Below are 24644 nucleotides of genomic sequence, written 5' to 3'. Positions count from 1 at the left end.
TGGAAGTGAAAGGAGGCAGTCATTCCATATGGCTCCCTCACAAACTCACTTTTGGCTGTAAGATGTATGTGCAGAGCCCTTTGAAGATTTGCCACTCTCCTACATTTGCTGTTTTCTCTAAAGGCACAGTGGTATTGGTGTCCTTAAGGAAATGGAACAAGTCTGCTTCCAGGCACATCTGTGCTCGTGCCCATGCTCTGCATAATGCCATTAACCAGGCTGGAATTTAGGCTATAGGATGTCTTAACTGTTCTTTATGAAGTCCTTAGGAGGAAATCCTGGTTTTTAAAAAGCAATAAAGGAAGGATGATCACATTTGGCAGAAGTGCTCCAAGGAGCCTGTTATTAGAAGAGGAAAAGGGAAAAAAGAAAGCTCCTCGGAAGGGGCTGGAAGGTTGCTGAGAGCAGCTGCGAGTGTGCAGGGGGAGATTAATTGCTTTGAAGGTGCAAATGGCTTCCACATCTGTGCATGGTGAGCTTTCACAGATGACTCCAGAAGAAGGCATGAAATGAGTTCAGGAACTTCTGGAGCACAGGCACCTGGATATGCTCAAAGAGTGCCCAGTGCAACCCAAACCTTACTGATGTGGTCTGCAGTGCCCGCGGCTGGTGTGAGAGCTGGGGAGCCGTGCCCAGCAGCTCAGCTAGCACTGCTGCTAGCAAAGCCATGGAGACTAATTCATCCAAAGGTGTTACCTGCTAACTGAGTGCATTCTGCATGTACAGAACAGAGGTGACCATAGAAAATCATTCTGCTGGGGCAGGCCTTCATGAACAGCTCCGGTGAGGCAGCGAACCGCTGGCGAGAGCCAGGCGTAGGCGAGGGAGATGGTGAGGAGACTGCAGCGTCTCTTAGGGGGACAGGCTGACACACCTGGGGCTGCTTAGCCTGCAGAAGAGCAACTGAGGAGATGCTGTCACAGCTTAGCAGTACATACCGGGCAGGTGGCAAGGGGATGGGTCAGCCTTTACAGTGGTGCCCAGAGGCAGGCAGAGGGGCGATGTGTGCAGCCTGGAGTGCAGGCAGCTCCATTTGAGCACGAGGAGAAGCTGCTTTATTCTGGGGGAGCCTGGGACAGGCTGCCCAGAGAGGCTTTGGAGTCTCCTCTAGAGATGCTCAAGTTCTGTCTGGACACAACTGGGTGCAGCCTCCTCTGGGCAAATCTGCCTTAGCAGAGAGGCTGGAATAGAAGATCTCCAGATGTCCCTTCCAACCCCAACCATGCTGTGCTCCTGGACGTGTCCAGTTCACTGCACATGGTACGAAGAAGACAGAGCTCAGTGCAGATCAGGGGAACATGAGGTGTGTGTAGCTGCTAAGTGCAAATGCTCTTGTGCATGGATGTCCAGGTTAATTAGCAGATGACAGGGCCCTGCTGCCTCACAAGGGCTGTGTTGGAGAGAAGTGTAATGTGGGACCTCTTCTCCACGTCATGCAGTAGAGCTCTGAAGTGTGACTCAAGGAACGGCTGTGCTGGAGCCTCTAAGCATGGCATGCACTGTAGTGAAGAGCATTACGAGAGCGCCACTGGCATTGGCCTGAGGCTCTCCACTAGCCTCTGCTGCTGGCACCTCTGTGCCCTTCATAAACACAACCTGCTGGGGAGGGGAGATCAGGAAAGGGTTTTTTAAGAGTTTAGATTCTAACATCTGTGGCACAAAGGTTGTGGTGTGAAATTGCTCCTGGCTGTCTCACTCTCCTGCACTGCTGAGCAGCCTTGGCTTCTCAGCTCTTTGTTGCAGGTGGTTAACCCTAAGATAACTTCCAATTAGTTCTCCCAGCTTCCCATAGAACCTCCCTGTTTAGTGCCATTTCTTGTGCCATGTTAATGAATAACTAAGGGAAGAGCAGGGCCAACATTTGGTGGGTGTGGATATTGTTACCTTAACAGATCCATCAGTCTGTGTGTGCTGTGTCTGTCGGCTGTGTGCCACGTTTCTGTGAAAGGAGGGACTGTCCAGACCGTCAGAAGAGCCAGAAACCCAGAGTGCCTGAGGCTGGCAGGGACCTCAGGGCTCATCCCCTCCAACCTCCCCACCGTGGGCAGTGGCACCTCTCCACTAGACTCAACTGGCCTCCTCTGGCCTCACTCCACAGCTCTGTGTCCTCTCCTGCTGGGGACAGCAGCACTGGAGGCAGGATTGGAGGTGAGGTCTGAGCAGAGCCAAGGGGCACAATCCCCTGTCTTGCCCTGCTGCCCACACTGCTCTGGCTGCAGCCAGCACACAGCAGGAGGGCACTGCTGGCTCCTGGGGAGCTGCTCAGCACCCAACACCCCCAAGGCTCTTTTTCCAGAGCCACTCTCACCCACTCTGCAGCCAGCCTGGATTTGTGCCTGCTCCTGCAGCAGGCTGCTGCTTTAGCTTTCTCCTTTCCATCCACTCCCAATGTCTAGCAATCTTCCTGAGCTCTCCTTGGAGGAATTGAGTTGCTACTTTTATTTCTACCAGCATTCAAAGCTGATGTCCTTTTGTAGCTTTCATGCTTGGTAAATAATGTTTTCAGGACTGCCTCTGCTATGCAGAAGCCTCTCTGCAGTTTTCAAATCTCACTGAATTGCTGAGCTGTAAACCTTTAATTCTATAACCCCAACCTCTGCAAATGGAAGGCAGAGACACTGAAAATGCTTAAACAAGTCCTGATTTCCAGAGGAGCAGAAGATTTTGATCTTGTTAAAACATACTTTGTTTGGGCAAGGGGAAAGACCCCACTCTTGCCCTGCCTATTGCCTAAAGTGTGTTAATGCTTGCATTTGTCTCATCGTGCACCTGGCACTGGCCTCCTCTGGAGCTTGGCTCCTGGGCTAAATGGAGCATTTCTTTGTTCTGGCTCAGCATATCTTTGATGGGAGCCATCAGAAGGGAAGGGACATAACACTGGCTTTGAATTGAAAGGAAAATGAGGAGTGCAAGGGGAGAAATCCGAGACAGAAGAGGTAGCAGTGAACTGTGTAATGGGATGGCTGAGATGGAATACAGCTGGTAGCTACTGCTGGGATTTTATTGAGTGGCTCTTGTTGGTGTTGCCTGTACTTTGAAGGACAGCTCCTGTGCCTCTGTGTCTGCTGCAGTGCTTAGCAAAGGCAGGGCTCATCAGCTCTCTCTTACTGTCAGACAGTTAATGGCTACCACTTTGTTTCCTGACTCTACTTCATATTCTCCAGTGCAATGCGGATATGAGGGCAGCAACAGGTCCTTGGAGTGCAGAACCCTAAAAACTGAGCTTCTGAAGGATGGGAGAAATACTGAAAAGTGGAAGTAATAACAATAGAAATAATCTGCTCTGTGAAATTGTGGTTTTTTACATCTGGCTCCTCCCATCATGACATAATTGCAACTTCTGCCGGCAGCTTCTGCAGCCGCTGCACAATGGACGTGCATACAGTGGGGTGAAAAGAGCTCATTAGAGTAGTGTTAGAGTGGCCAAGTTATTCTTGTCTTTGATCACATCCTGTGCTTCTGTCCTCCACAGCCTCCCTGGGCAGCCTGTGCCAGTGTCTCACCACCCTCACTAAAGACTTTCCTCCCAATAATCTTCTGCTAACACACTTCTTACCTCCTCCCTACTGGTCCTTGCATTCAGAGGCTGTGCAGAGGCAGAATTGCATTGTGCACTTTCTAGGGAGACAGTGGAGCTAGGGGAGAAAGCTGGAGGCACAGCTCTCCTTCTGGTTCCAGCTGTCTCCTTCTCAGAGCCTGTCCTGGGGAACACTTCCCTGAAAGAAGTGCACTGAGGACGATCTTCCTAGAAGAAATGGAACCCAAATTTGCCTGCTGCTGAGAAAGGCTGGCTAGAGCAGGTCAGAAGGCTAGCAGGGCATCCTGAGGTCAGCTGCTAGTGACTGTCTTTCCCCATCCTTACACCACCAGGCAGCTGAAGTACCTGCTGGTAACAGTACTGTGGCCCTGAGCACCATGAGCAAACCTCCTAGGAAACACAGTTGTGGGTTTCTCTCCCCTGCTTCTTTTCCCTCTTCTTTATACTTCTGCTTACTGCAGCAGCTAGAACATGTACAGACACAGAGGCTGACTTCTAAGAGCAAAGCAGAAGGCAGTTGCAAAAAGTGATTCCAGGGTGCCACAAGACCAAGAAGGAACTGGTTTAAATCTCTTGTCTTGGGTGGTTATGAAGTTTTCCTTCTCTTACCATCCTGGGAAGGAAACTACCAATGTAATTTCTAAGAAATCAGAGTCACAGAATGTTAAGGGTTGGAAGGGATCTGCAGTCCCAGCCCCCTGCAAGAGCAGCATCACCCAGGACAGGGCACACAAGAACACAGCCAGGTGGGGCTGGAAAGGCTCCAGAGAAGGAGACTCCACAACCTCTCTGGGCAGCCTGCTCAGGGACTCCAACAACCTCACACTGACAAACTTTCCCCTCCTGTTCCCCTGGCACCTCCTCTGCTCCAGCTTGCCCCCAGTGCCCCTTGCCCTGCCCTTGGCCACCCCTGGGCAGAGCCTGGCTGTGTCCTCCCGACACTGCCCTGCACATCTTCTTTAGCTCAGCACTGAGGGCAGCCCTCAGGCTGCTCTGCTGCCAGCTGCCAGCCCCAGCTCCCTCAGCCTGGCCTCACAGGAGATGTTCACTGCCTGCAGCAGCTTGGGGGCTCTGGGCTGGCCTCTCTGCAGCAGTTCCCTGAGCTCCTTCTTGAATGGAGGGGCCCAGAACTGGACACCATATTGCAGATGTGGCCCCAGCAGGGCAGAGCAGAGGGGCAGGAGAACCTCTCTGGACCTACTCACCCTTCTAATCCACCCCACACAGGCAGTGATTGCAACCACTTGTGGCAGTGGAATCAGGTATTTGGCAGCATCCAGACTGCTCAGAGCCACCAGCAGAAGTCATTTCAGTGCAGATGAAAGTGTGCTGCCATTGCTTACAGCATTTACACACAGGGGTTTTTAATTTCTGTGAAGTATTTATGATCTGCCTTTAGTGTCCTTTACACACAACAAATGAGCTCTTAGGAGGTCCATCCCTGTGGCATCCCCAGGGTAAAGCCAGCTGGAGTTGTTTCAGCGCACAGAGTAGAGCATCTGCCTGCTGGGGCAGCCAGCAGAGCAGGTATGGGTGGCACAGGGGCACTTCTGAGCCTTCTCTCTTCCTTTCCCTTGGCAGATGTGCAGCAGATGGCAGTGGACTGGATCACTGGGAACTGGTACTTCGTGGATCACGTCAGCGGCAGGATCTTCGTCTGCAGCCAGAACGGGTCGGTGTGCATCACCCTCATCGAGCTGGACCTCACTCACCCTAAGGCCATAGCTGTTGATCCAACTGCAGGGTAAGGGTAATCATCTGCAGCAGCACTTACCTGTTTCATTCAGGCAGTTTAAAACCTCCTTTCTTCATGCTGTGGTGAGTTACTGACACAGGTGCTGTAGCCAAGTGGGAACAGGTTCTTGTACCAGGTAATTAACTCTCTGGAAGTAGAGGGGCTGGGAAGCTGCCCAGAAGAAAGGGATCTGAGGATGTCATTCAGTAGCCAGATGAGGATGAGCCAGCAGTGTGCTCAGGTAGCCAAGAAAGCAAACAGCATCCTGCCTGTGCCAGAGAGAGTGTGGCCAGAAGGACAAGGGAAGTGATTGTCCCCTTGTACTCAGCACTGGGGAGGCCACACCTTGAGTACTGTGTTCAGTTTTGGGGCCTCACTGCAAGACATTAAGGTGGGTCCAGAGAAGGGCAGCAAAGCTGGTGGAGGGTCTGGAGAACAGGTCTGGTGAGGAGTGGCTACAGGAACTGAGGTTGCTGGTCTGGAGAAAAGGAGGGGCCCTGAGAGGAGGTTATCGCAAGGTGAATGAGGGGCAGCCTCTTCTCCCTGCTGGCAAGTGGCCTCCATTTGCACCAGGGCAGGTTTAGGCTCTTAGAAGGAACTTCTTAACTGAAAGGCTTCTGAGCACTGGAACAGGCTCCTCAAGGAGGTGATTGAATCCTGCCCCTGGAGATGTTTAAGACACAGAGATGGTTCTGAGGGCCACAGCTTAGCACCAGACCTGGTAGGTAGAGTGGTTGGAGTCAAGGATCTAAATAGCCTTTACTGACCAAAGTGATTCTATGATCTGTGATTCCAGCATGTGCCTGGTGATTTCTCACCATGGAATTGAAATGACAGGAAGCAAAGAGTCTCTGTTTGGCATTAGTTTTTCTTCCCCTTTTGTTTTCCTGTGAATTGTGTTTCTGACTGCAGCAGGGGCAAGAGGAACTGTGGAGGTTTTGCTGTACTGCATGCCCTCAGCTGTAGGAGAACTGGAGTTGGCTCTACTGAGTTTAATTTCATTGTGTGAGTGAAAGAATTCCTGCACCTGGAGTCCTGTGTGCAGTTCTGCAGCCCCCAGCACAAGCAGGACATGGAACTATTTGAGCCAGTCCAGAGCAGGCCACCAAGATGCTCAGAGGGCTGCAGCAGCTCTGCTCTGAGGACAGGCTAAAAGAGTTTGGGCTCTGCAGCCTGGAGAAGAGAAGGCTTGGAGGAGACCTTGGAGTGGCCTTCCAGGATCTGAAGGGGGCTACAGGAGGGCTGGGGAGGGACTATTGACAAGGTCTTGTAGTGTCAGGACAAGGGGTAAGGGGTTTGAAGTGGCAGAGGGGAGATTGAAACTGGATGTTAGGAAAGGGTTCTTTGCAGTGAGGGTGGTGAGACACTGGCAGAGGCTGCCCAGGGAGGTGTTCAGGACCAGACTGGATGAGGTCTTGAGTCACCTGTTGTAGTGGGAGGTGTCACTGCCTATGGCAGGGGTTTGGAACTGGCTGATTCTTGAGGTTTCTTCCAACCTAAACCATTCTGTGACTCTGTGCTGTGCTTCAGAGGGTCAGCTGCAATGGTGCAACTGCACCGTGTCTGCCTTCCCCCTCCATAGACAGGTTCAGCATCACTGGGGAGGCACTAAAGCCTTGCTGAAAACACAGAGCCCTCAACCTCTTCCATTCTGTAGCAGTCACCAGCTGGGAAAAGTTTTCCAGCACATGGTGAGGTAAAAGCATAACTGAGTAAGAACAGGCCGAGGATCAAGTGAAGTTAAGGGCTCCATTTTGGCGAGGATTTGAGAAGAGAGATCTTGGTTTCATCAGCCTGTGAGCAGTTCAGACTGCAGTGCCTGGTGGAACGTGTCCTAGAAGTGCCATAAGCCCCTTCTCAATAAATACAACAATATTTACTGTGGAACAGCTTGTCACCCATATGTGGGCTTTTGTCACTCTTTATTTAAAGCCTGGTGGAGCATTAAGAGGCATTATCACAATGGCTTCAGCTCTGACAGCAACAGCTTGCACGCAGAGTGTACCAAGAAGCTGTGTCCTGCCGTGCTCGACGGGAGCTGTATTTCTGTCTGCGGCAGATGGGGAGCTCGCTCCCACCGACTGCAGAGCCAGCTCAGGAGACAAGCCCAAGCTCAGCTTTAAACTGATTTGCTGCAAGTTCTGGGCTGAAAGAACTCGGAGCTTTCAGATTTGCCAGCAGCAGCCTTTTTGTTCCTGAGAGCCTGCTTGTGTCTCCTTTGCTGCATTTGCTAGAGGAGTCCACAGCCTGTGGTTAGTTAATCTCACCTGCCAGGGGTCTGAGCATTGTAGCCAACCCTGTGATTCTGTGAGGAGGGCTGGAATGGAAAAAGAGAGGCTACTTAGCCTTCTTTAGATGTCTGCTAGCTACAACCCTTCTTACTCAGATAGCTGCCTCTCTTAGTGCCTTATGTAAGAGCAGTAGGTAGATGCAAGCGCTGCCCTGTAGCAGAGACCAGAGGTGAGCCTTGCACTTACAGAATCACAGAATGGTTTGGGTTGGAAGGGACCTCAAGGATCAGCCAGTTCCAACCCCCTGCCATGGGCAGAGACACCTCCCCCTAGAACAGGTTGCTCAAGGCCTCATCCAGCCTGGTCCTGAACATCTCCAGCATGATCACATTCAGTGACTCAGTGCTCCACAACCTCCATGGGCAACCTGTGCCAGTGTCTCACCACCCTCACTGCAAAGAGCCCTTTGCTAACATCCACTTTCAATCTCCCCTCTGCCAGTTCAAACCCATTCCTCCTCATCCTGTGATTCCCAGACCTTGTCAATAGTCCCACCCCAGCCCTCCTGTAGCCTCCTTCAGATCCTGGAAGGCCACTCCAAGGTCTCCTCCAAGCCTTCTCTTCTCCAGGCTGCACAGCCCCAACTCTCTCAGCCTGTGCTCAGAGCAGAGCTGCTGCAGCCCTCTCAGCATCTTCCCAGTCTGATTCCTTAAACAGCAATTCCAGTTTGCCTCATGGTGGAAACCCTGGGCTGAAAATTTGCACTTCAGCACTTAGTTGTTTACTGTTTCTATTGGCAGTTTTCTTAATTATCTGACACATGTTGCTCTGTTAATCAGATATCTACAACACATTTTAATTGATAAGCCTCACTTTACACATTAGTTCAGCTTGTTTGTGGCTGGGGTATGGTTCAGAATGCAGTCAGATAATCAAATCCCAGTCTAGCTGCTGACAAAGGCTTTGTGACATCGAACTGGACAATGGCCCAGGCTGGAAGGGACCTCAGAGCTCATCCCCTCCACCCTCCCCACCATGCCCAGGGACACCTCTCAGCTACACTCAGCTGCTCAAGGCCTCATCCAGCCTGGCCTGCAGCACCCCCAGCAAGGAGGCAGCCACAGCCTCCCTGGGCAGCCTGGGACACACTCTCACCACCCTCACATTGAACAACTTCTTCCTCAGCTCCACTCTAACCCTGCTCTGCCTCAGCTCCAAACCATTCCCCCTTGGCCTGGCTCAGACCCCCTCAGCACAAGTCCCTCTGCAGTGTCCCTGCAGGACCCCTTCAGGAATTGTTTGTTGGTTTTTTGGGTTTTTTTTTTGTGGTTTTAGGGGTTTTTTTTTGGTGTTTTATCCTGCTTCCCTTTGACTCTTCCCAGCTGGCATCAGCTGTGGACTTTTCTGTCTCAGAGCATCAGCACTGCTGTCTAGGGACCTCACTGGTTTTACTTATTTAAATTAGAGTCCCAAACTCATCCATCCCAACAAACCTGCCCCAGGCTGAGCCCTGAATGAGTGAGGTGTGTGAAGTGTGTACTCTGTCAGCATATGACTCTCAGTCACTGTTCTGGGGTGCTGTGTGTATTTGGGTATGAAAGGCAGGCTGTTCTGGGGGTGTCATCTCCTGTAAGGGTTACTCACTAAGGCATTCATTGTGATCACACCCTAAGATATTTGCTCCTGTAGCGTGTGCTGCTATCATGCTACATTCCTCTGCAAGCTGAGGGTGCACCATTTCCTCTGCTCTTCAGAGCCTGAACAGGAGCCTTTATAGCTGTGATGACTTTGCTGTAGCAGCAGAAGGTGAAGCCCTGCTCCCCTTGCATGGTCACCCCTCTGCTGTTACGCATTTAGTTGTTTCATGAACCAGAAATTCTCCAGTTAGCATTAAAACAACTGAAGCACAGGTGGCAAATTTCTTCATTCTGCATGCTTGCCTTTGCTGCACTCAACAATAGATTCTGGGTCTGATTGTTTCCATGTCTCTGTGCCTGCAGGTTTGGCTGGATGTGTAGTTGTGATGGTGTTGTAAGTCCAGGGAGGTGCTCAGGACCAAGTTGGATGAGGCCTTGAGTGACCTGTTCCAGTGGGAGGTGTCCCTGCCTATGGCAGGGGATTGGACCTGGCTGAGCTTTGAGGTCCCTTCCAACCCAGACCATTCTCTGATTGTATGAGTCTGTGATTCTTGGGTTACTGCAGACTATGTCTAATGGATGCCCATCTGAAAAATTCCTTCCCCACCTCACCCAAGACAACAAATGGATAATTTACCCAATGAGAAGGTTTCCAGCACTAATCCTCATCTGTTATCAATTTGGAGTTAAGAGTAGCACAGGACAGGTTTCAGAAGCAGGGGCCATGGCTGGCTGTGCCTCGCTGCTGATGGTGACTGCTCCAGAGGCCAGACTTGGCAGTGAAGAAGAAGCTAGGGCAGTGCTATCGGGAAATAAAGTGGCCAGCAGAAGGAGAGGGGGACAGTAAATGGTTCTGCAGCCATGTGTTACCTGCCCAGTGCCTGTGCAGTAAGATGTCTGCCTCCAGAAGGCTGCAGTTCAGGGTTTGAGGAATTTGAGCCAGGGTCTTCTTTGCTTCGGTGGTCAGGAAGCAGAAGCCCTTACTTCAGCTGCTCCTCCAGGTGGGCGTTAAGTTGGTGCTGGTGACTGCCACATGAGACAAACATGAGCCCAGTCAGAAGGGTTTTGCCCAGCCAAGGGCTTCAGTAGCTCAGCTGCTCTTGGGCAGTGGCTTGGGGAAGGATTCCAGCCAGCGTGGCAAGCAGTGTGCATAGTCATGAGGCTCTGATCACCCCGGGTGCGGGCTGGGGAGGGTAAGGCTCTGCAGTCCCGCGGGAGCATGGACGCAGGTTCTCTCCCAGCTTTGCTGCAAGCCAGCTGGATGGCTGTTGTGCTGCCTCTGTATCCCCCTGCCTGGAACAGAGGGCACCGAGTGTCTGTTAGCGGGTTCCGGGCTGCGCTCAGGCGTGCCGCTCACAGAAGGCTCTGCTGACTGCCTGCATCAGGTGTTTGTGCTGCAGTGTGGGGCTGAGCTAGCTCCAGCCCGCAGCGGGAGGGGACTGTGTGCCTGTGCTTCAGCAGGGACCCCGCGCCAGAGCCGGGAGTCAGTGCCGCAGCTCCCTGTGCCTGCGGTGTGCACACCCGCCGGAGATGCAGTGATCAGCGAGCCCGCAGTGTGCCCGGGGGGCAGCCCTCCGCATGCTGCCCTGCACCAGCAAGGGTGGGCCGGCAGCGCGGGCAGGGGTCGTGCCCCTGCGCTCAGCACTTCCCTCCTGGGTTCCCTCTGGCGCCGTTCGCCGCAGGAAGGGCACTGAAATGCTGGAGTGGGTCCAGGGAGGGGCAGCGAGGCTGGGGAAGGGCCTGAAGGACAAGGCTCACAAGGAGCATCTGCGGGAGCTGGATGCTTAGTCTGCAGGAGAGCAGGCTGGGGGGACCACCCCTTTAAAGCTTCACCTCTTCTCCCAAGTAACAAGTGCTGAGACAAGAGTAAGCAGCCTCGAGCTGTGCCTAGGAGGTCGCTTGGACGTTAGGAGGTTTTCGAGCCCTGGAGCAGGCTGCCCAGGGAGGTGGCGGCACCAGCAGCCCTGGAGCAGCCTGCGGAGGTGCGGCGCTTGGGGCATGCTCGGCGCTGGCCTTGGCTGTGCTCCTTAGCGGCTGGTGTCGGTGGGCTGGGCTGCACTCCGTGGCTGGGTGGCTCTGGTACAAGCGTCATGCTCTCGTAACCTCTCCTCACAGCCACTTTCCATTCTGGGGGGAGACTCTGCCAGGAAACAGGGAATGCCACGAAGAGAAGAGAGGGCTGCTGGCTCACGGCTGCTCTCTGTGCTAGAGCTGTCTGACCTGCAAGGCAGGAGCTGGTGCTGCTGGTGATGCCAGTCAGCACTTCCTCCTGTATTTCCTAGGCTGAGGCAGAAAGAGTCATTAAAGGAGGAGCGTTTGAAATGCAGAGGGCATGGATCTAGCACCCGGTTACGAAACCATTGCACACAGGAGGTGTGTGGAGAAAGGGCAGGCATGGTGAGATTGCAGAGAGGATGTGCAGGGTGAAGCTGGTGTGGGGGAGGATGCCTGGAGCAGTGTGGAGAAGTACTGGGAGCCAGGAAATGGGGCAGATGCTTCCTGCAGCCATCACTGTAAAGGCAAAGTATCCTGGAGGGGCAGAAGGAGAGAGCTGGAGCCCAGTTAGAGGCTGAAGTCAAGGAAACTTGTAACCAGCATTGAAGAATTGTATTAGTAACAATGAGGAGAAAAGACTTAGGGGGAAAGAGCTTTGTGAGAGGAGCAAGCTGACTGCAGCAGTGTGTGTCATGTAAATATTTGGATAAAGCCTTTAATCGGCTTTTCCTTGGGCTCCTTGCAGAAGTGAAGAAAGAAACCTACAAGCTCTGCTTCTTTCACACCACATTAGGAGAGACTGTCACAGAGTGATGAGAGAACAACATCTCTTCATGTGTCCCAGTGTTGAGTGCTGCTCCGTGGTGGTGGTAAGAGGCCAGGAGAAAAACAAACAGCTGCACAGCAGGAAAAGTGAATAATGACAGGATCACAGAAAGTCAGGGTTGGAAGGCTCCTCCAGAGCTCATCCAGCCCAACCCCTCTGCCAGAGCAGCATGGCCCAGGGCAGGGCACACAGGAGGACACCCTGGTGGGTTCTGAAAGGCTCCAGAGAAGGAGACTCCACAAGCGCTCTGGCAGCCTGCTCCAGGGCTCCAACACCCTCACCACACAGAAGTGCCTCCTCATGTTGAGATGGAGCCTCCTGGGTTCCAGCTTGTGCCTGTTGTTCCTGGCCCTGTCACTGGGCACCAGACAGCAGAGCCTGGAGACTTCCTCCTGACAACTTCTGGGCTGTACCAGGAGGCATTTTGGCATCCCCGTGCATCTCCTCCCCCATTCAGAGGGATTGAGTTGCTGCTCTGGCACCTGGCAAGGAGAAGAGCTGGCATCTGGGGTGCCAGGTGGCACTGGTGGCACTTTGGCTGTGCATGTCAGGATTTGGGGCCTCAGTGAGAACATTGAGAGCCTTACCTTTTGGCTTGGTTGGCTGCTTTCTGCTTGTCTGGTTTGGTATCCTTGGGTGTGTGTTTGCTTATCTCAGCTGTGACCTTTTCCTCCATTTAGCTGGTGACAGGAGGGCTTCCTGTGCCCAGGCTGTGCAGGGGCATGTCCTTTGGCTTCACACTCCTCCTTAGACAGTAGCTGAAGACAAAGTGGTGCCCAAGGGCTTCCTCTGGTAGGCAGAGAAAGAAAGTCTTTGGCCTGACCTGGCAGAGTGCCCTGATAGTGCAGTAAATGGCAATTGGGTGTTGGGTGATAGCTTGAACTAGGGGGAAGGAGAGGAAGTCAAGGAGTTGTTAACAGTGAGGAGCTGAAGTTTCTTCCAGGGGAGGAAGAGGGCAGGGGCTCAGAATGCAGGGGAGGTCAGAGCAGGCTGCATCCCTCTTCGTTTGTTTCATTGGTGTTTGGGCAGGGAAAAATAAAACATCTGCTGCCTTTTTTATTCCCTTTTTTCACTCTCTTGTCTCTGAGCTTTTATAGCAGCCACAAGGCTTGGGGGAGATCTCTCAGTCTTAAAACCTTCTTTTAAAACAATTTCTCTCCTCTCAGATTAGTCACCATTTTCTGCTGATCAAAGGGGAAGGTTCGAGTCATTAAAGCTCACTCTTCAGCAGCAAAATCATTAGTATTTTAATGACATGTCATCGTTAAAAGAGCTGGGTTCCTTTTCCTGGCACCAGCAGCTTCAGAGAGCTGTAAGGTACATGTAAGACTCCCTCAGTTCTGCAAAGTTTTAAAGGTGACCTGGAAAAGAATATTCCTAACCAAAAATGTATCTATTCCCACAGAACTTTGCAGCAGCTAAGGACAATCAGAAACTTTTCATCCAGATTTCAGAGTCTCTTTCTCCCACTCCACAACCTCTTGCAGGTTCTGAAGATCATGGAATATATCATCACAGAATCACAGCATGGCTCAGGCTGGAAGGGACCTCAGAGCTCATCCCCTCCACCCTCCCCGCCATGCCCAGGGACACCTCTCAGCTACACTCAGCTGCTCAAGGCCTCATCCAGCCTGGCCTGCAGCACCCCCAGCAAGGAGGCAGCCACAGCCTCCCTGGGCAGCCTGGGCCAGACTCTCACCACTCTCACACTGGAGAACTTCTTCCTCAGCTCCACTCTAACCCTGCTCTGCCTCAGCTCCAAACCATTCCGCCTTGGCTTGTCTCAGTGAGCAGAGCCTGTCCCCTGCTCCTGACCCCCAGCCCTCAGACAGTTATAGACATTTATTGTTTGGGGTTGTGCTTTTGTTTGCTTTGGAGTTCCACCCTTGTTGTTTTGGTGGCTTTAGTTTGGTTGGGTTGGTTTGGTTGGTTAGTTTTGTTTTTAAGAGGTGGTAGGATTTAGCAGAAGTGAAATTGAAAACTGGCTCTAAAAGGATTCTGGTACCCAACTGAAATATGTGGGATGGGAGATGTACACAAGTTGGCTGGCCATGAGCAGCATCCCTGTCCTCTGGAGTTCAGCAGAGTCTGTAACTGATCTGCATGTTTAAAAGGCACATTTGGTCTTGCAGTGTGAGCAGCCTTCTGGTTCAGAAGGCTGATTCCTGCTGTGGGTAAGAGGTCGTGGACACCATGAGTGATGAGCAGCTTTTCTTCAGAGCTGAGTCCTCCCAGCTTGCTGACAGCACTCCCCTGTCTCCTGTTTGATTGCCTGCTTAGTGAGTAAGTTGTTAAAGAACCTTCACCTGTCAGCACACACAGCTATGGCAGCCTTGTACTGGAAGGAGAATAAATCTCTGCTCCAGCACGTGGGGAACTGCAGCCAAAGACCTGCAAGGGGGGGAGCACTTGCTTCTTTTGTTCTGCAGCTCAATCTGATCAGCTCCTGGAGTTGTGCTTCTTTTTTCCACTTTAAATGTGCTCATTAGCAGGTACCCTGAGCTGGGTAATTAGTTTTCAGGGGTCAGATGACACACACACGTACATACACCTGCACACACAAAAACTTTGGCCCAGGGTTGCAGTTGGCCTTGGGCTTAGTATTTCTAAGCTACCAAACTGTATGAGTTTGGACAGTGTCCACCTGGCAGCTGAGCAGACTTTTTCCTTGAATCAGCTGGCAGTTGGCACACTGAAGATGTAAACTTTTAGCACAGACAAGCCTGCAAGTAGGGCACGAAGAGAGAAAGGTGCTGCCAGGGACTCTGCTTCAGCTCCATCACCTTTGCTTCCTTCCCTGGAGCCTTTCAATGCCTGTCTGGATGTGCTCCTCTGGGATCTATGCTAGATTATGTGGTCTTGCTCTGGCAGGGGGGCTGGACTTGATGATCTCCTTGGGTCCCTTCCAATGCCTAATATGCTGTTAGCCTGTGTGTAAATAGAAGGTGTTCAGTGATAGGCTGGACTCGATGATCTTCAAGGTCTTTTCCAACCTAATTAACTCTGTGATGCTGTGAAACTGTTAGGGGTTGGAAGGGACCTTGGAAGCTCATCCAGTCCCAACTCCCTTGCCAGAGCAGCATCACCCAGGGCAGGGCACACAGGAACACAGCCAGGCTCAGGTAGGAAGGGACCTCAGAGCTCATCCCCTCCAACCTCCCAGCCATGCCCAGGGACACCTCTCAGCTACACTCAGCTGATCAAGGCCTCATCCAGCCTGGCCTGCAACACCCCCAGCAAGGAGGCAGCCACAGCCTCCCTGGGCAGCCTGGGACACACTGTCACCACCCTCACACACAACTTCTTCCTCAGCTCCACTCTAACCCTGCTCTGCCTCAGCTCCAAACCATTCCCCCTTGGCCTGGCTCCAGACCCCCTCAGCACAAGTCCCTCTGCAGCCTTCCTGCAGGATCCCTTCAGGCACTGGCAGGCAGCTCTGAGGTGCCCCTGGAGCCTTCTCCTCTGCAGGCTGCACCCCCCCAGCTCCCTCAGCCTGTGCTCACAGCAGAGCTGCTCCAGCCCTTGCAGCATCTTTGCGACCAGACAGCAGAACTGGCAGCAGGATTGGAAGTGAGGTCCCTGCAGCCTTCCTGCAGGATGCCCTCAGGGACTGGAAGACAGTTCTAGGGTCCCCCTGGAGCCTTCTTCTCCTGGCTGATCTTGCCCCACAGAATGATAATCTCTGGCACTTTCTGCTGGCTTGGCTTGTTCGAGCATAAGGAGAGGAGAAGCAGCAAGTTGCTTTTCCAGCAGGGATTACACAGGGAGTCAGACCTCTTAACAGCAATATTTACATTGGAACAAGAATAGTTGAGTGCACCAAGCCAAGTGCTGGTTTGTGTTCCTCAGTGTTCCACGTGCCCTTTGCTGGTGTGCAGTGTTACATCTCCTGGAAGCTCAGGGAGCTGCTGGTTTGTTTTCCCTGCAGCAGGCTCCTGTTGCAGCACTGTTCGTTGTTTGTCGTGCAGGCAGGTTTCTGAAGGCAGTGTTTTGGTGCATCACAACACTTCCCTATCTGCAGCTCACGTTTCAAAGCCTGCTCTAGATTCTTACATTTGCAGGAGTTCATTCTGGCTGCTTAAGTGCATGTTCAAATATCCAGTATGCTGGCAGCTGTGTTCTGAAAGCTTTGAATGCCTGCAGGTCATACCCACTGCAGTTAGCAGTGAGACTGCTCAGAACTGGTGAGCTCTGACTGCTTGTATGCTCTGTGTGTGTCTCTGTGCTCTACATATCACACCCATGTGTGCAGGCCTGTATGGCTCTTACACTTTGCAGACCAAAGTGACTCCCCAGCCAGGCAGAAAGGAGTACTGGTTGGCAGCAGCTGGGCATGAGCCAGCAGTGTGCCCAGCTGGCCAAGCAGGTCAGTGGCATCCTGGTCTGGAACAAACCCAGTGTGGCCAGCAGGAGGAGGGCAGTGATGGTGCCCCTGGACTTGGCCTGGGGAGGCCACAGCTTGAGCACTGTGTTCAATTCTGGGCACCACCAGATAAGAAAGACACTGAGGGGCTGAAGGGTGCCCAGAGAAGATCAGTGAGGCTGAGGAAGGGTTTGGAGGATGTCATGTGAGGAGCAGTGAGGAAGCTGGGAGTGTTTAGTCTGGAGAAGGGAAGGCTGAGGGGAGACCTCATTGCTCTCTACAACACTCTACAATCTCTCTATAGGAGGTTGCAGTGAGGCTGGGGTTGGTCTCTTCTCCCAAGTAAGTAGTGATAGGATGAGAGGAAATGGTGAAGTTGGACATGAGGAAGAACTTCTTTAGTGAGAGAGTGGTGAGGGTCTGGAACAGGCTGCCCAGGGAGGTGGTGGAGTCTGCATCCCTGGAGGTGTTCAAGGAGCTGTAGCTGTGCTGCTTCAGGACGTGGCTTAGTGGCCATGGTAGCTGGGCTTTGGTTGCACTCGATGAGCTTAAAGGTCTTTTCCAGCCTTAATGATCTCTGATTCTGTGATCTGAATAGCCAGCATCAGCCTCCTGTGTCCTTGGTGTGCAGAATTTGTGACTGTGTCCACGTGTCTGTGATTTGGAATAAGGTTTAGGAAAGGTAAGACCTCAGTGTCCAAGGCAGACTCAGGCTGTGCACTCTGAGGCATTCCGTCGATGGAGCTGAGCAGTGGTGAGCAGTGGGGGGTCTGAAACTCTGGGTTTGCCTTCTGGGGGACATTGCTTCTTTCAAGCTCGGGAGGATTTCGTGCAGAAGACTTAACACGTGGGCAGCAGCAGGAGAGTGGCGTGAGCATGGCTGAAATGGCTGCTGAGCAACGAGCAGCTTTCTGCTCCGAGCAGGCTTTGGCCAAGATGCCTCTCTCGGCAGGGACGTGAGGCAGCACATGGAGAGAGCAGCAGGCACTCCTCAGGGCACCAGGCAGGGTGCCTTGAAATAGTAATAAGCATGGATGGAATCAAAGAATTCTAATTGCTGCTATCATGGCACACTTTAAGACAAGACAGGAATTGTAAGAGTTGCTAACCTCTGAGTGGCTGAAAGGGTTCTTGGGACCCTTCTGCAGCAAGCTTGGTTCTTACTTGTGGTGTGGAGATGTGTGACAGCATTCCACACCGCTCTGCCTTTTCCTGCCTGCATGGAAAAAACAGCAGAGATTAGGGTTAGAGGTTGAGGGCTCACCTGTTTTATCACCTGGGTTGAAGGCAGAACAAACCAGCCTGCAGCTTTCCTCGAGGAGCTTTTGCCTCACAGTTTGGTAGTAATCAGAGAAGGGATTCCAGGAAGCCATTCGTCCCTTGCCTCCTGCAGCTAGGGATGATGCATTTAAATGCACTTAGAGCTGAAGTGGAGGATAGTTTCTTTCCCTTCTCTCTTTGGGCAATTCAGGACTGCAGATTAAGCAGTCTAATCCAGACTAAGAAAACTCACTGCCTGCGATACTTCCCAGCACCTCCTTCATACAAGCCAGTGAGTATGAAACAGAGTGGGTCAGCATCTGCCAGAGAAGATGCACTGGACTCAACAGGAGTGTAAGAGCAACTCAAGCTGTACCTACTGCTGCCAGGAGAAGGCTGATTTCAGTCAGAGGCCAGTTAGTTAGTCAGTTAGTTTCTTTCTCTCTTTCTTTCTTTCTTTCTTTCTTTCTTTCTTTCTTTCTTTCTTTCTTTCTTTCTTCCTTTCTTCCTTTCTTCCTTTCTTCCTTTCTTCCTTTCTTCCTTTCTTCCTTTCTTCCTTTCTTCCTTTCTTCCTTTCTTCCTTTCTTCCTTTCTTCCTTTCTTCCTTTCTTCCTTTCTTCCTTTCTTCCTTTCTTCCTTTCTTCCTTTCTTCCTTTCTTCCTTTCTTCCTTTCTTCCTTTCTTCCTTTCTTCCTTTCTTCCTTTCTTCCTTTCTTCCTTTCTTCCTTTCTTCCTTTCTTCCTTTCTTCCTTTCTTTCTTTCTCTTTCTTTCTTTCTTTCTTTCTTTCTTTCTTTCTTTCTTTCTTTCTTTCTTTCTTTCTTTCTTTCTTTCTTTCTTTCTTTCTTTCTTTCTTTCTTTCTTTCTTTCTTTCTTTCTTTCTTTCTTTCTTTCTTTCTTTCTTTCTTTCTTTCTTCCTTCCTTCCTTCCTTCCTTCCTTCCTTCCTTCCTTCCTTCCTTCCTTCCTTCCTTCCTTCCTTCCTTCCTTCCTTCCTTCCTTCCTTCCTTCCTTCCTTCCTTCCTTCCTTCCTTCCTTCCTTCCTTCCTTCCTTCCTTCCTTCCTTCCTTCCTTCCTTCCTTCCTTCCTTCCTTCCTTCCTTCCTTCCTTCCTTCCTTCCTTCCTTCCTTCCTTCCTTCCTTCCTCATTAGGGAGTGCAGTACTGGTGTACTCACTGACACTTCTTTTGCCTCAGCTGCTCCAAAAAAACTTGCACACAAACAAGTTTGGGCATTTGCATTCAAGTAAACATACGGACAGAGGGGCTGTAGAGCTGACTGTAATGCACAATAAGCTACAGACAGCGACACAGAGAAACAGCTGCAGTCCAAATCTCCAGAAAATTCTGCTATCAGCTCCTGCAACCGATTGAGAGGACTGCAGAATAAATGTTCCTGGATCCTAACGTTCCGAGCAGCACAACTAAACAAATACAGCATGGATAATCCTCTAATATATTAAATGGCAAATGTTATCTTGCAGAAAAATAAATAACTTTGGGTGTCCTGCAGAGGAGGATTGGAATCCCAGGCAGAAATACAAACTTACTTGCTTATACATACAATAGATAGCGCACATCTGCAGGTGTCCAACATCTGTCCCCTGGAGATAATGACAAAAACACACAACAAACAACAAGGCAATATCTGGCAACTGACATGCCCAGAATCATACCGAGGCTGGAAAAACACTGAGATCAAGTTGCTGGAGCTGGACCACAGGTGTATAGTGTACAGAGCTGCGGTGCAGTCACTGTGAGGGTACAGAGCTGCGGTGCATTCACCGTGTGAGGGTGCAGAGCTGCGGTGCAGTCACTGTGAGGGTACAGAGCTGCGGTGCAGTCACTGTGTGAGGGTACAGAGCTGCGGTGCAGTCACTGTGAGGGTGCAGAGCTGCGGTGCAGTCACTGTGTGAGGGTGCAGAGCTGCGGTGCAGTCACTGTGAGGGTACAGAGCTGCGGTGCAGTCACTGTGAGGGTACAGAGCTGCGGTGCAGTCACTGTGAGGGTGCAGGGCTGCGGTGCAGTCACTGTGAGGGTGCAGAGCTGCGGTGCAGTCACTCTGTGAGGGTGCAGGGCTGCGGTGCAGTCACTGTGAGGGTGCAGAGCTGCGGTGCAGTCACTGTGTGAGGGTGCAGAGCTGCGGTGCAGTCACCGTGTGAGGGTACAGAGCTGCGGTGCAGTCACTGTGAGGGTGCAGAGCTGCGGTGCAGTCACTGTGTGAGGGTGCAGGGCTGCGGTGCAGTCACTGTGAGGGTGCAGAGCTGCGGTGCAGTCACTGTGTGAGGGTGCAGAGCTGCGGTGCAGTCACCGTGTGAGGGTACAGAGCTGCGGTGCAGTCACTGTGAGGGTGCAGAGCTGCGGTGCAGTCACCGTGTGAGGGTGCAGAGCTGCGGTGCAGTCACTGTGTGAGGGTACAGAGCTGCGGTGCAGTCACTGTGTGAGGGTACAGAGCTGCGGTGCAGTCACTGTGTGAGGGTGCAGAGCTGCGGTGCAGTCACTGTGTGAGGGTACAGAGCTGCGGTGCAGTCACCGTGTGAGGGTGCAGAGCTGCGGTGCAGTCACCGTGTGAGGGTACAGAGCTGCGGTGCAGTCACCGTGTGAGGGTACAGAGCTGCGGTGCAGTCACCGTGTGAGGGTGCAGAGCTGCGGTGCAGTCGCTGTGTGAGGGTGCAGAGCTGCGGTGCAGTCAGTGTGAGGGTACAGAGCTGCGGTGCAGTCGCTGTGTGAGGGTACAGAGCTGCGGTGCAGTCACTGTGAGGGTGCAGAGCTGCGGTGCAGTCACTGTGTGAGGGTACAGAGCTGCGGTGCAGTCACTGTGTGAGGGTGCAGAGCTGCGGTGCAGTCACTGTGTGAGGGTGCAGAGCTGCGGTGCAGTCAGTGTGTGAGGGTGCAGAGCTGCGGTGCAGTCACTGTGTGAGGGTACAGAGCTGCGGTGCAGTCACTGTGTGAGGGTGCAGAGCTGCGGTGCAGTCACTGTGTGAGGGTACAGAGCTGCGGTGCAGTCACTGTGTGAGGGTGCAGAGCTGCGGTGCAGTCACTGTGAGGGTACAGAGCTGCGGTGCAGTCACTGTGTGAGGGTACAGAGCTGCGGTGCAGTCACCGTGTGAGGGTGCAGAGCTGCGGTGCAGTCGCCGTGTGAGGGTGCAGGGCTGCGGTGCAGTCACTGTGAGGGTGCAGAGCTGCGGTGCAGTCACTGTGAGGGTGCAGAGCTGCGGTGCAGTCACTGTGTGAGGGTACAGAGCTGCGGTGCAGTCACTGTGAGGGTGCAGAGCTGCGGTGCAGTCACTGTGTGAGGGTGCAGAGCTGCGGTGCAGTCACTGTGAGGGTACAGAGCTGCGGTGCAGTCACTGTGAGGGTACAGAGCTGCGGTGCAGTCACTGTGAGGGTACAGAGCTGCGGTGCAGTCACTGTGAGGGTGCAGAGCTGCGGTGCAGTCACTGTGAGGGTACAGAGCTGCGGTGCAGTCACTGTGAGGGTACAGAGCTGCGGTGCAGTCGCTGTGTGAGGGTGCAGAGCTGCGGTGCAGTCACTGTGAGGGTGCAGAGCTGCGGTGCAGTCACTGTGAGGGTACAGAGCTGCGGTGCAGTCACCGTGTGAGGGTGCAGAGCTGCGGTGCAGTCACTGTGAGGGTGCAGAGCTGCGGTGCAGTCGCTGTGTGAGGGTACAGAGCTGCGGTGCAGTCACTGTGTGAGGGTGCAGAGCTGCGGTGCAGTCACTGTGAGGGTGCAGAGCTGCGGTGCAGTCACTGTGAGGGTACAGAGCTGCGGTGCAGTCACTGTGAGGGTGCAGAGCTGCGGTGCAGTCACCGTGTGAGGGTGCAGAGCTGCGGTGCAGTCACTGAGTACAAGTTCCTACCTTGACTGTTGCAGCATATGTGGATGAGAGTCCCTGGGACAGGAGCCGCAGAGGTTCGGTCTTTCCCTGGGAGAAGACCCCAAACCGTCACTTTGCACATCCCTCCCCAGCAGTGCTGCTGTGAGTCTGCTTCCGAAGAACACTCCCCTCAGACACATCTCCTTGTGTGGGGTCTCGTTTGGCCGTGCCTGTGCCTGGAGCAGCCTGAGGCTTGCTTGCAGTTTGTGTGCTGCTTTCTAGGTATCAGTCGCACATTTAAATGCACCTTTAATGCTCAGCCGAAGAAACACAATGCAGATTACCACTTCATACTTGAAATGCCAGGCACTCTCTTGCTAAGAGCCAAACAAGCTGGCTGCTTCTGGGCTGGCTCCCCTCCATGCTCACTCATATTGGGCCTTAATGATGGGCTCTTTGTTCCGTCATGGTGTTACTTTGCAGAGGTGTTTCAGGGCAAAAGAGATTGTAATGAAGATGTGAGCGTCACAATTACAGAGCCTCTCGCTGGTGAAGTTAAAATGGATGATTTTTAGTGCCTGGGCAATTGCTGCTGCAGTTCTGAAACACCTCTCTGGAAAGCTCTGGTGCCTCTCTGTTCTGTGTTCTAGAAAAGCAAGCAGCTCAGTGCTTCAAATCAACAGTGTCAGGTGTGGGGAAGAGACAAATTAATCTGCAGTAAAAGTAGTGTGAGATGGGATGAGGAGATGGAAGTGAAAATGCAGGAGGAGCAAGCTGGATGAAATGGCAGAAGAGTGTGTGAGAAAGTTGGGGAGGTGCTGATTTGGGAGGAAAATAAGAGCCAAGGGGAAGAAGGAAGAAAGGACAGGAAGCTGGGGCTGGAGACCACCACAAGTTGCAGCTGAAGATGGCATGGGTAGGTGTTAAGACTAGAGGTGATCCCAACCATTTCTGGAGCAGGTCCAGAAGAGGGCAACAAAGCTGGGGAAGGGTCTGGAGAATAAATCTGATGAGGAGTGGCTGAGAGAGCTGGGGATGGGCAGTGTGAAACAGAGGCTGAGGGCAGAGCTCATTGCCGCCTGCAGCTACCTGAAGGGACATTGTGGAGAGGTTGCTGCTGGGCTCTGCTCACAGGGAACTGGAGCCAGAGCAAAGGGGAATGGCCTCAGGCTGAGGCTGGGGAGGTTTAGACTGGACATCAGGGAAAAAGTTTTCCATGGAGAGAGTGGTCAGGGAGTGGAATGAGCTGCCCAGAGAGGTGATGGAGTCACCCAGCCTGAGTGTGTTTAAGGGTGGTTTGGATGTGGTGCTTGGGGATATGGTTTAGGGTGACTCTTGTAGAGCAGGGTTGTAGGTTGATCTTGGTGCTCCTGAGGGGCTCTGCCAGCCTGCATGTGTTGGTGATTCTGTGCTTCACAAGTCTTGGTGTGCTCCCAAGTGCTGTGGTGATTTACAGTTGTTAGGAGGAGCTGGGCACAGCTCGAACCCAGGCTGTCTGCTGTGGAGAATGCTGCTCTCAGGATGGCCAGGCAGCCACCTCCCAGGGTGTGCAATTTCATTGCCCCGTGCTTGCTTTCCTTGGGTTTTCCTCCTTACCAGTAAAGTGCCACAGTAAAATCAGATAATGAAGTCTTATAGGCTGCTTAGAATGAGAAAATATGACAGCCAGTAATAACTAGGGGCACCTGGGCTGTATTTTCTCCTCAGCATGTGGTGGGTTTGAGAGCTGGCATTAGCAGTTTGCCACGGCTGAGGAAGGTAATTTAGGCACTTTCTATCTGCAGCCAGAGAAGATGGCAGGCAGAGAAGCTGTGACAGTAGCTTTCACGTGTTTATGAAGTTGTAGCTTCTGTCTTGCTGTCATGTAGGTAATTACGTGCGGTTGTAAAGTGTGCAGCCTCCCAGGCAGCCAGGGAGCAGCTCTGCTGCTGTGTCAGTGACATGTTTACTCAGTGTCTGGCGAGGTACAAGCCCACGCTTAGGCTATGTGTTCTTGCCTATCCCGGCACCCAGAGGAAGAGGATGGGGAGGCGTCTCCTGGCGTGCTGCAGCGCAGGTGCCTCTCGTCACCACCACTGGCTGAGCTACCTGTGGGTTTAAGCACGCAGCAGTTGTTGAGGAGAAGAGCAAAGAAGAGCCAGGAGTGGGGCACCTCGCGTTAAACAGAGCTGAAAAGATAGGGAAAGTGCAGAAGCTTCAGTTTTCCCTTAGCCTTGGGTGGGACCCAGGTCCTTCCTGCTGAGCCAGACCCTGGCTTTCTCTCAGCTGGTGTCCTGCCACTGCTTTGCCCTTGTGATGCTGCAGAGGCAGAGCTCCTGCTCCGCGTTCCGAAGCGCTGGGGCTGTCCGGAAGCCTTTGCCAGTGCAGTGTGCCACAGACTGGTACCAGCCTAGGAGAACTTCGAGGTGAAGACTGCAGAGAATTCCTTTTCCAAAGAAGGAGTTTCTGGGGTTTGGAGGTGGTGCTGTGTTTCAGGATGGGCAGCAATGACTGCCACTGTCACTGCCGGTGACATCTCAGGAGGGATGTTTCTGTTTGGGCTGGGAGAGACTGGGCAGCAAAGAAAGGGCACGGAACACTTCTCAGCCACTACTTGTTTGCAACCCAAGTGCACCAAATGAGAGCTGCTCAGGCCCTTTTTCTAACAGAAAAGTGCTTTACTCTCCTCCTGGATCTGGCACCGCCGTGGGCTAGGTTCTTCCTGGGAAGCTGCAAGCTGGGCAGTGCCAGCCCCTGGGCGTTATGGAGCGGGAGGTAAGTCAGTGCTTACAGTGTTCAGCAGTCCCTTCAGCCCGGGCACTGCTGGCACTTGGTTAGCTCTAATGGCTTTATGTAGCCATCACAGGACTCTGTCTGAGTGTTTCCATATTTTGTTTACCTCTCTCTGCAAGTCAACAGTAGCATTTCAGAGCCAGCACCATCAAGTCCAAGCTACTGAAGTGCTAAGCAGCCCAGCACTGGGGACGCAGAGCTAACCCTCAAGCTCTGGGGGATATTGCTGGCCTCTGTTTTCTGCTTCTTCCATTTCCCTAATCTAATTGTCAGGCAAACTGTACTACAAACCTCAGATTCCCTGTAGGATTAGGTGTTCTTGGCAGCTGCTTTGACAGGAATTATGCGGTAAAAGCAGAGAAGTGAGATGCTAAAGTTGAATCTGGGAGTTGGCTGTTAGTAACCATCCTGATTTACACATTTTATCTTTGTCTGTGGCTACGAATTCTTCCCCTGAGTAGGCAGCCTCCTGAGGCAT

At 52.5% G+C, this 24644-nt stretch overlaps 1 protein-coding gene across 7 annotated transcripts in view; it reads left to right on the top strand.

Annotated features, from left to right (window-relative positions):
- The window catches only part of LRP1B (LDL receptor related protein 1B), a 646717-nt gene that overhangs the window by 378996 nt on the left and 243077 nt on the right, over nt 1-24644 (top strand). For all 7 annotated transcript variants that reach the window (XM_064154536.1, XM_064154527.1, XM_064154516.1 and 4 more), the window contains one exon: nt 5120-5282. In XM_064154536.1, the coding sequence (XP_064010606.1) occupies nt 5120-5282 (163 nt within the window). The remainder of the gene's footprint in view (nt 1-5119; nt 5283-24644) is intronic.

The sequence above is a fragment of the Pogoniulus pusillus genome, chromosome 2, assembly GCF_015220805.1.
Source record: "Pogoniulus pusillus isolate bPogPus1 chromosome 2, bPogPus1.pri, whole genome shotgun sequence".
NCBI lineage: Eukaryota > Metazoa > Chordata > Aves > Piciformes > Lybiidae > Pogoniulus > Pogoniulus pusillus.
This window is presented reverse-complemented; position numbering and strand designations above follow the sequence as displayed.